This window comes from Octopus bimaculoides, chromosome 27 (assembly GCF_046866305.1).
Source record: "Octopus bimaculoides isolate indiv1 chromosome 27, ASM4686630v1, whole genome shotgun sequence".
Taxonomy (NCBI): domain Eukaryota; kingdom Metazoa; phylum Mollusca; class Cephalopoda; order Octopoda; family Octopodidae; genus Octopus; species Octopus bimaculoides.
Window position 1 is genome coordinate 22,651,401 of NC_142954.1, and position 10,712 is coordinate 22,662,112.

General features: G+C 36.6%; 2 protein-coding genes across 2 annotated transcripts; one reads left to right on the plus strand and one right to left on the minus strand.

Moving 5' to 3' along the window:
* Nucleotides 1–456: 456 nt before the first annotated feature.
* Nucleotides 457–5,652, minus strand: LOC106882765 (U6 snRNA-associated Sm-like protein LSm2). Its single transcript, XM_014933547.3, has 4 exons — nt 5,518–5,652; nt 2,878–2,945; nt 1,779–1,869; nt 457–766 (listed from the first exon to the last, which is right to left on the minus strand). Exons 1-4 carry the CDS (start codon nt 5,518–5,520, stop codon nt 638–640), a joined length of 291 nt encoding a protein of 96 aa, XP_014789033.1. The 5' UTR covers nt 5,521–5,652; the 3' UTR covers nt 457–637.
* A 691-nt stretch (nt 5,653–6,343) lies between these two features.
* Nucleotides 6,344–10,332, plus strand: LOC106882764 (proteasome subunit beta type-1-B). The gene is made up of 6 exons (XM_089343447.1): nt 6,344–6,530; nt 8,106–8,213; nt 8,677–8,758; nt 8,944–9,073; nt 9,230–9,336; nt 9,940–10,332. The coding sequence occupies exons 1-6, from the start codon at nt 6,472–6,474 to the stop codon at nt 10,123–10,125; spliced, it is 672 nt and encodes a 223-aa protein (XP_089199573.1). The 5' UTR covers nt 6,344–6,471; the 3' UTR covers nt 10,126–10,332.
* Nucleotides 10,333–10,712: the final 380 nt, after the last annotated feature.

A 10,712-nucleotide genomic window follows, 5' to 3' on the forward strand; every position in this document is an offset into this window, starting at 1 on the left:
AAGTTGTGGTTCGGAGAATAAATTAACATGAAATTTTGATGGAAGGTTTTTAGATCACTTCAAGACAGTAAGTTTGTGTCATAAAACCAGAAAGAGTCTCAGGTGGGTTTGATGTTGGAATGGTTAAGCTAATGTTTGGGACAGAAAATCTTCATGGAAGATTTTGATTTAGATTTTACTTTAAAACAGGAAATTCTTAACACAAAATCAGAAATTATCTCAGGCAGGTTGGTATCAGAAGGGTTAAACTTGCCATGCGAAATGTGCCAGTAATTCTTAATTGGCTCCCCCAACGTGTCACAAGGTTGAAAACCATTGGTCTAACCTTTTCCTCCCCCCTCCTTTTCTACCATCAGTTTCACATGATGCAGTTTCAAATCTGAATGTAGGTGAATGGTACCCTGGCCATTCTCCCGCTTTCATGTTGGTTCAACCAGAAACAACACAAATCAGAGATAGGAGAAAAACATGTAACTTCTCTTTTTTTATTAGCTATATATGATCATCATCATCATCATCATGTGTTGTGTTTGATGGAAGGCTATGTACACAAATGCATGGAATTGAGAGGAAAAGGAAAAGAGAGAGAGAAAGAAACAACAGTCTGATTAAATTATAACATTGTTGGTTGTTGTTATTACCTCTGCTTGTTCTGAGCAGCTTCTTTGCGTGCTGCGTCTTGTAACAGTTGGGTATCACATTCATCTGCTGGCAACTGGACATAACGCACAACGGAGCCACGGATAAAGCAATTCTTTACAGAGAGCTGAAATCGAAGAAAGGCAACAATGAGGATAATAATCCTTTCTAATATAGGCTCAAGGCTTGAAATTTTATGGGGAGGGTTGACTCCAGGGCTTGACTGGCACTTATTTCACTGACCCCCCCCCCCCTCCCAAATGATCAAAGTAAAGAATTCCATAGGGGTCAACTCAATCTTTCATCCTTTCAGGGTCCAATGTAATAGGTCCTTGTGCCTATATTAGAAAGAGAAGTAGTAATAAGCCAGCAATGTTAAGGAGAGGAATTAGTCAATTACCTCGACCCGGACCCCGAAGGATGACAGGATAATTTCTGCAATAGAATTGATTAAGAACCTTTTCTTCAATTGTGTTCCAAAAATCACAATATGTTGATAAATAAAATAATTACAGTTGTTTAATGAAACCAGTCTAAATCTGTGATGATTTTAGAATTTAATTGAAACTCTTAAGGGATGTGTTTTATTACTATTATTAACCAACCCTTTCGTTACTATATTTCTAAGTAAAAGATTAAAATTGACATTATGTTGAAAAAAGAATGAGGAATTAGTTAGATAGATCACAGGAGATAAAGGAATCATGGGGAAGGATAGCTAAACGGATCATTGGAATGTGTCCACTTTCTATGCTGGCATGGGTGGATGGGTAATTACAGTTTGACCCTTTTGGTATTTAAAATGGCCATATCCAGCTCTACTACGATATATGTTTATGTTCAAACTGGCCAGATCTGGCCTCTCACACCTATCCCACAATGTCATTCTAAAAACAAACGACCACATCATCAAAACCTCAAAGCTACGAGATAATGCTTAGAGGTATTTCATCTGTCTTTACGTTCTGAGTTCAAATTCTGCCGAGGTCGACTTTGCCTTTCATCCTTTTGGGGTCAATAATTTAAGTACCAGTTGCGTACTGGAGTTAGTCTAATCGATTGGCCCTCTACCCCCGCCCCCCAAAAAAAAATTTCGGGCCTTATGCCTAGAGTAGAAAAGAATATAAAATACAACATACCATATGTGGATATTTTTCAGGATCTGTAACACTGATGTCGGTTAGTTTTATGTTTAAAAACTGGTCCACTGAATGCAAAGTGCCGCAAATACTGTAAAGACATTTACGATGTATAAATTACAATTATCACAAAAATATTTGAAGTGCAATCATTTATACTTTGTTTCACCCTCAAATTTGTCATTAAAGTTTTAAACTACATCTTGTAAATAACAGCATTGTTGGTAATAAATTTTCATTAAATTAATTAGTGGTCCCTTCTGCCCTTCTTTACTCTTTTGCAGTCTCCTACACTATTTCCCTTCAGTCACTCTCTCTCTTCTTGTTTTCCCTCTAAGTAACCAAGTATCTCTTTCTTCTGGCCTTTTCATGTACCCACTCTTATAGCAAGACACCTACTTCTCTGTTACACTAAACCTTTCATTATCTGATACTGGATCACCTCCTCTGATGCTCCCTCTGTTATGGCAAGACACCTGCTTCTGTCTCTGTCACAAGTTTCCCCTCAAACATCCTCTCCCTCTCGTAATTCCTTGTCCTGTGAGTTACTTGGTGACCCTGCCAGTGCTGGTGCCACATAAGAAGCATCCAATCCACACTGTAAAGTGGTTGCCATTTGGAAGGGCATCCAGCTGTAAAAAAACCATGCCAAAACTCACTTCACCTGTGCTAGTGCCACGCAAAAAGCACAGAGTCCACTGTGCAGAGTGGTTGGTGTTAGGAAGGGCATCCAGCCGTAGAATCCCTGCCAAAACAAACTCAGTAGCTTAGGGTAGTTTTTCTACTTGGCCAGCTCCTGTCAACTGTCCTACCCCATGCATGGAAGACAGACATCAAACAATGATGGTGAGGATTCACATATTGCAGTTTTTCTAAGCCTTGTAAATGAACTCGGAAGGTTGGGCCTCCAACCAGGCCTTTCATGATACCCTTAAAGCCAGGAATTTTTCAGCACCCACTTCATGTGTAAGATTTAAATATATATTCAATTTGATTGACTAAAACCGTTCAAGGGAATGGCCCAACATGGCTATAGTCAAATATAAAAGAATCCATCAAACAAAAACCAAAAGAAAATACATGGAAAAATAATCGTTACCTGAGATCATTCTTTAGTTCCACAACAACATCTTTACCAACTAAAGATTTGAAGAAAGAATAGAACAACTGAAAGAAAAAACAAACAATAAAAACATTATGGGATGAAGTAGTGAAAACAGATCTTAAAATGTTGAGTCTCTGAGAAGGGATCGAGATGGAATGGTAATATGCTGTGCTTGAGAAGACCCATCCATCTCAGCAAAAAAAAACAAGGTTCTGTGAAACCATTCCTCACAACTCTTCTTTTAAAACCACCCCGTCCCTCCATTTATCTTCTAACTATGGCACCACTCAGCTGCTGTAAATAATACCAGTTATTTCCCCTTAATACACTTCTATGGGAGGAAAATGTGTCTTATATGCCATTGTAAAAATTAACACTCCCTTCTCGAAGCCAAGATTCGAAACCGAATCTAAGAATTCTCAGTCGTCCAAACCACCACAATCAACAGGCGCAAAAACAGGTTTTCTTTGACCTTCGACCTAAAGCCATGTCAGGCAAAGTTCAAATGAACAGGAGCTGACCTATTTAGGTACAAACTCTGCTGCAGTATGTCTGTCCTTCTAGCTGCCACGATTCTTATAAATTCAGTGGTTAACAAGACAAAAGGAGGGAGAAGGCCCTAGCAGCCAAACGAGGAACGTCTACGCCACCACAGCTTTTCTCAGAGACCAGAGCAATGTTCGAAGTTCCACGGTAGACAACTGCCTCAGTTGAACTACGTACACGCAAACATATATTCAATTTCTGACATATCACTTCTACAGATGTACCGTTTCTATTTCTAGCAACTTCGTAGCGGTTGTCAACATTTTGCATGTAGTGAAGAATTATGTGTACCAACGACAAATTAAGTCAAGTGAATAAATTATTTTTAATTATGAATCGATTCACTCATTTGTTTACTTCAAAGGCATACACATTCCTTTTGCATCTGTTTACCAAGATACACATTTAACCACTACACCATTAAATATAGTATATAAAAACAACTTATCTTGTATTACAGAAACGAATAAGTAAATGTTAAAAAAAAAGGGGGGGGATTAATATTATTATTATTATTATAGGATTACCGTTTTCATTTCCTAACACTACCAATTATCAGCTTATTAAAAACCGAATGTTGAAAATAGACACATATATATAAGGAACTCATTTCTAAATGTAAACAGAAGGAATATTTATTTGAAAGTTTGGGAATCGAAATGTATATCTATCCGAACCACAGTGTTTTTTTTTAACGCTTGGTCTACCTGAGGATTAGAACTCGGAACTACCAGCCTACAGAATATGTGAATTATACAGTGTTCACAACTGTCAAACGAGAAAAAAACCCAAAGGTAAAGAATACGTACACCACCCGTTTACGCCGAAAACGGGTAGTGTGCGTATTCTTTACCTCCACCAAAGTGTGTATGTGTATATATATATGTGTGTGTGTGTATGAATGTATATATATGCGTAGCTCGAAACGTCAAAGACTTTCCGTATTCCCGAGCGTCATACTAATATATACTTTTGTTATTTACACCACCTGTCCTCGTCTGTTGTTATTATTTGTATATTCTCCCATATATATATATATATATATATATATATATATATATATACATCGAAAATTGTTACCCTCCTTTCCACTCGACTTCTTTTTCCCCTCTAAGTTTGCTCTGACCAAGTAATATCTACACAAGTGTGTCTTCACCACCGACTTCGTTTCTGCATAACTTTCACAAAAATGTGTTGTTTTTTTTCATGAAATTTTCCACAAATACCTTTCAAATGGCACAGATAACAAGCGTATTGGCATTTAATGAAAAAATAAATCAACAGGCAAGCACATATACATACTAACACACACATATATGCAATGTGTGTCAACATGTGTGTGTGAGCCCAGCATTTTTTTCTTCCCCACGTTAAATTCCGATATAATCAGAATCTACCCAATCAGATATGTACAGAAAATTTCATCAAAGAATATTTGTTTCTAAATGTAATGAGGAAACAAAGCCGGTAGCCGACGGGTATACGGGTAATGCTCTAAACAGACCTCATAAACAGGTGACTCGTTTTATAGTTTTGTAGGTAAAAATGTAAGGTTAGACATACATGCATCGTAATTTTTACACGAGTCTGAGAAACTGTAAGGAAACTACGAAATTTATATTATTCCAAATGACACGCTTTATATTGTGTTTAATATACACTATATATACACACACACACACTATAATAATATATAAACTCCAGAAATAAAGGTTTTACTTTCGTTTTTGGAGTCAGTTCCTGGTTAAATGTATGTATATACTACTCATAGTGTAGTTAATTCCTATTTAATATCTCAGTTTTTTAAGAGTGAAAAGAAAAAATACTCTTAATATAAAAAATGAAATAGGGGGTGTAGTGTTTTAATTATTCGGTTTTGACAAAGACCCCCGAATTGTCAAACAATAGAACTGTGTAATTAAAAACCACTGGGACACTGTTTGTTTTATTTGTGTAGCTGCTTCAATTAGAGCTATATAACGTTACCTAAACCTATTAATGAGTTTATTAGTGCGGATATATGATGTATAACAGCCACCGGCTGACTTATTAATTCGGGTTTTTAAGATAAATAAATTTCTAACTCACCATGTTGCCGCGTGTCTAACAACCGACAATTCTCCGCAGTAAATATTTAAAGTCTTGTTACGGAACCGGACCAATTATCCGGCAAACTCAAAACCGGAAGTGTCCCGGATTTTTGGATTTTCAGGTTTTCTGGAGACAGCCTAAATATATATATATTTAGAATATAAAATATATACTTAAAATATATGCTTAAATAGATACTTAAATTATAAAATAAACTATGGAAAATAAAGAGCTATGTTATTTTTAATAAATTCAAATTAATACATTTCTAGCAGGGTCTATTTGGTATTTATTAATCGATTTAAATTATTAAAATATTTCATACTGCATCTTGTATATAATATAATGTTTGTAGGATAAAAATTAAATGAAGAAAAGTAAAGAACATGATTATATGTAACAAATATGGGTACATATTAATTCGCTTCTAAAACAGAGTATATTTAATCTTTATCTTTCGTTATAAAAAGAAAACTGTTCTTAACACACCGTATGCAAATTAACCAACTTCAAAAGCAAGGTCCTGTGTACTCAATACAGGATCCCGTTTATTATTTAGTATGACCCAGTATTCCGGGATTTGTAGAAGCCGGATAAGAGGTCCGGTACAGTATATACGGGGACGACTGGATCAACGAGTACGACAAGCGAGGGAGCGGGATTTATAATAATAACCGATATAAAATCATAATTAAATAAAATTCAAACGTTATGAGAAGGACTGATCCCAAATGATCTTTATTTATTTATTTTAACGATGTTTTCGTTTCAATTCAGTATACCGCTATATTTAACAATATCATCCAATGAAATTTCAGTAATATATTCAGTGCGGACATTACAGACAACCGGAAAGTGCTGTGTCATATTATATATTTGAGGAAACCAAGAGAAGTAAAGCCCAGAAATACAATTAATCCTTTCAGTTGTAATTAATAATTTAGTACCAGGATGGACGACTACAAAAAGCCGGTGGAGGCTCATTTCTCTCCTTATGCTATGAATGGAGGGTGAGTAGTTATGGCATCGCTGTTTCTTTGTATGTGTTGTATATTGCATCTTGTGTCTCTTATTATGTCTTGGATTCACCAGAGGAGATCTACGGACAAAGATGTCCCGTGTTAATCGCACGCTTGTTTGATGTCCCCAACGATCTTTAATTCGGGACAAAGAGACACGATCGCACTGTATCAGAAGGGTAGGCTGATCGGGGTTGGTTGTAATGTCCATGTTTTATCTCTTTTTTCTTGTCTGTAAGGTAAATCTTGCGGGTATCTTCGACGGAGGCTGTTGATCGGAGGACGGTAAAACACCAGGCTTCACGGTCTTGATCGGTCAGTTGTCCCATTGTCCCAAAAAGCTTGCATGTCCATGGCTCAGGCCCTAAGCACATTTTTTACCTTTTGAAAAAAAAACCCCCAGCAGTTGACCAGAAGATAAAATGACGAAAGAAATACAGCCAAGCATTTTGTTTAACTCTTTTACAGTTGAACTATTGAACTATTTCTTTATCTGTGTAGGCAATAATAATTGTGATGTTAGAAATAGCAGCCAAATCTCAAATCATATCCTGCCGTCTTTAAAAAGATCCTTGGTTTCCTGTTCATAGGAAAAAGAAGAGATGATCATGACTCGATCAAATCAGCCCTGATCGAACATATTTATGATCTTTTTTGGTATCAAACAAGTTCAGCTGTATAGTAAAAGAAAACAATTAAACATATTTAGTTCGCTCGTGGTTGAATACATTCACCCAAGATGCCATGTAGTGGGATTGAACCGGAGACCACCAGTAATTCTACAACGGGGGTCCATATAAGAATGGAGATTTCCGAGCTTGATCAAAAAGTAATAATGGCTTCAAATTTTGACACCAGTGTTTCACTGGTACTTAATTTATTGACCCCAAAAGGATGAAGGGCAAAGTCGAACTCTGAAATTTGAACTCAGAATGTACAGATGGAAAAAATACCGCTAAGCATTTTGTCTGGCGTGCTAATGATTCTGTCAGCTCCCTTCCTTAGGATCAAAAGTAATATATTATCTGTTGCTTGGTCCCAGGCAACTTATGTGTTCCAGCCATGACCACCCTTTTTATTCAGTCTATCTAAAAACTACCTACATTATGTGACATACGCTTGTATATTTTTCTTGAAGGTGGTAGGTTATGATTTGAAGGAAAATTGACTGCTACTTTTACCAGGTCAATTAACTACATAGCTGTTCTTTCACTGTATGTAGCTATGTCCCATTAAGCTCTAGATGTTTTTTTAACCCTTTGGTTACCAAATCGGCTGAAACCAGCTCTGGCTCTGAGTACAAATGTCTTGTTTCCATAAGTTTTGAATTAAAATCTTCCACCAAACCTTAGTCACAATTTATGTTCCCAACACTAACTGAATGATAACAAAGTTATTTTACTAAATTATTTGTGATATTTAAAATTAATTGAATGAAACAGAGCATCTCAATATTAATCCAGTAACGAAAGGGTTAAAGTCCTTCTCTGTTATTTGCATATTAAGGTAACACTGTCCCCTTATTTGAATGCTATTATAACTCTGCTCTCTCTATTTTATTTACAGAACTGTTCTAGGATTGTCTGGTGAGGACTATGCCATAATTGCTTCAGACACTCGACTGAGTGAAGGTTTCACTATTCATACTCGAAATTCCCCCAAAAGTTACAAAGTGTAAGGTGTTATTCTTTTTTTCTCATACCTTCAAGATTTCAATGATGTAACTGTATATTTTTAGAATGACATAGTAGGGTAGGTGTGAGAGGCTGGATCTGACTGGTTTGAACATACAACAGGCAGAATATTTGGGTCAGATACGACCAGTTTGAATGTTGAAGTGTTAACCAATTAACTAATTGATTGCTTGATTAATTATTCAGTCAGTCAGCTAGGTTTTTCAAAGTCCTTTCGTCACCATTCAAGGCCTTGGAGTAGAGAGAGCTGAACTTAGCTGGTTGATTGATTGTTTGACCAAATAGTTGATTGGTTGATTGGTTAAATGATTAACTAATTGATTGGTAATGATAAACAGAGTGAAGCAGAATCAGTGTGTGCGTGAGGAACCTCTCAAGATACAACAAATCTTGTTTTTATTCTTTTCCTCAAAAAATGAAAATTGAATTTGTCTCATTCACAGGACTGACTCAACAGTTTTGGGTTGTGTTGGTTTCCATGGAGATGTCCTTACTTTAACAAAAATTATTGAAGCTCGTCTGAAGGTAATTGTTTTTTGTTTTCTTTTTCTTTTTCACAATGTTTTTGTTGTTATCTTTGCTGGTGCCACGTGAAAGTGCTTGTCCCAGTGCCACATTAAAAGCACCCAGGGTCTTCTTTCCCCGTCGATCCGTCCAAGCCCGTTCCCTTGGCTGAGAGTAGATATGATGTTTGCTTTTTGTATTTTCAGATCTATGAACACGACCATCATAAAGTAATGTCCTGCAATGCGGTTGCAGCCATGTTGTCTACCATTCTCTACTACAGACGCTTCTTTCCTTATTACACATACAACCTCATCGCTGGAATTGATGAAGATGGTGAGTTATTTCTCCCAAAAATTTCAGGCTTTGTGCCTTTAATAGAAAGGATTGTTGTTGTTTATGATGAGGGTGGTGGATGGACAAAATGAGGATTTTTAGTGGGTGAGGTTTCTCCCCTATGTCTCTCTAATTTATGTGTTTTCGTTGTTCCAGGTAAAGGGGCCGTGTATAGTTTCGATCCTGTCGGATCTTACCAAAGGGAGCAATGCCGAGCTGCTGGGTCTGCTAGTTCTATGTTACAACCAATTTTGGACAACCAGGTACGGCTGAGCAAACACTGTTAAATTTTGTTCTCTTGTGCTTTTTAAATTACTGCTGTGTTCTCTCCCCATTTCCTTTCTTATACTTAGCCCCTAGTCATCCTTGAATCTGGAGACCTTTGATCAGGGGCATTCCAGTCTTGACCATCCTGTCTTATTTTCAGACATAGGTGCAGGTAGGGCTGTCATCATTATCATCATTGTCGTTTAACGTCCGCTTTCCATGCTGGCATGGGTTGGACGGTTTGACTGAGGACTGGTGAGCCAGCTGCTATTTTATTTTTTTATTATGTAACCCCGTGAAGGTGGTGAGCTGGCAGAATCATTAGCACGCTGGATGAAATGCTTAGTGTTTCACCTGTCACTATGTTCTGAGTTCAAATTCTGCTGAGGTCAGCTTTGCCTCTTGTCCTTTTGGGGTCAATAAAATAAGTACCAGTTGTACAGTGGGGTCGATGTAATCAACTCATCGCCAGCTGCCCTTGTGGCAAAAAATTTGAAATAATTATTATGTAACCCCACATTGTATTGTCCAGTATCGTCCCCAACGTTTTTTATGATCCCTAAGTGATGAATAAAGAAAACATTTATGATTATTTTCAGATTGAATGTAAAAATCAAGCAAATATAGTGAAGAAAGAGTTGTCGAAAGAAAAGGCCATCGAACTCGTGAAAGATGTGTTCATATCTGCTGCCGAGAGGGACATTTATACTGGAGATGCAGTTCTTTTGAACATAGTAACCAAGGATGGTATAACAGTTGAGCAATTTCCACTGAGAAGAGATTAATTGCTTGTTTAAAAATAATAAAATATTTTGCTCATTTTGTCAAAACTTTTTTGTCAGAATTTAATTTGAAGAACAAAAATGCTAAAAGAAAAAATAGAAAAAAAAAAAAAAATTCTTCTTCTGACACCTGAAGAACATTGCACATTTCTACATCCAAGTGGGAAACTTCAAGTTCTTACAATAAAACCGTTTTCATTCATCTCTTTATCTCACTCTCTTGTTTTTTATTTTCTTTTTTCCTTCTTTTATTTTTAATCATCATAAAAAAACGCATTGTGAGTGGATTTGGTAGATGGAAACTGAAAGAAGCCCATATATGTATATATCTAAGTGTGTGTTTGTCTCCCCCATCACCACTTGACAACTGGTCCTCGTAACTTAGCAGTCCAGCTAAAGAGACCAATAGAATAAGTATTAGGCTTAACCCATTGCCTGCCATGAGCCCCATTTGTCTCGCTGCCGGTTGTTCGTTATATTTAGTAGTTAAAGTTTGTCATTATTAGCTCTGGCGAATTCTAGGATATTTTATGTTATAAATCACAGTTTTTTGAACGACAAAATTATTGACTTCTGAAAACTTTTTTTTT

What these genes read in the sequence shown, in the direction of transcription:
- LOC106882765 (XM_014933547.3), bottom strand. An exon ending in GAACTAAAGAATGATCTCAG is followed by an intron (nt 1,870 to 2,877) that starts GTAACGATTATT and finishes ATGTCTTTACAG; the next exon opens with TATTTGCGGCACTTTGCATT. An exon ending in CTGAAAAATATCCACATATG is followed by an intron (nt 767 to 1,778) that starts GTATGTTGTATT and finishes CTTCGATTTCAG; the next exon opens with CTCTCTGTAAAGAATTGCTT.
- LOC106882764 (XM_089343447.1), top strand. Translation starts at nt 6,472, where the DNA reads ATGGACGACTACAAAAAGCCGGTGGAGGCTCATTTCTCTCCTTATGCT. An exon ending in TCCCCCAAAAGTTACAAAGT is followed by an intron (nt 8,214 to 8,676) that starts GTAAGGTGTTAT and finishes TCTCATTCACAG; the next exon opens with GACTGACTCAACAGTTTTGG. An exon ending in TTATTGAAGCTCGTCTGAAG is followed by an intron (nt 8,759 to 8,943) that starts GTAATTGTTTTT and finishes TTGTATTTTCAG; the next exon opens with ATCTATGAACACGACCATCA.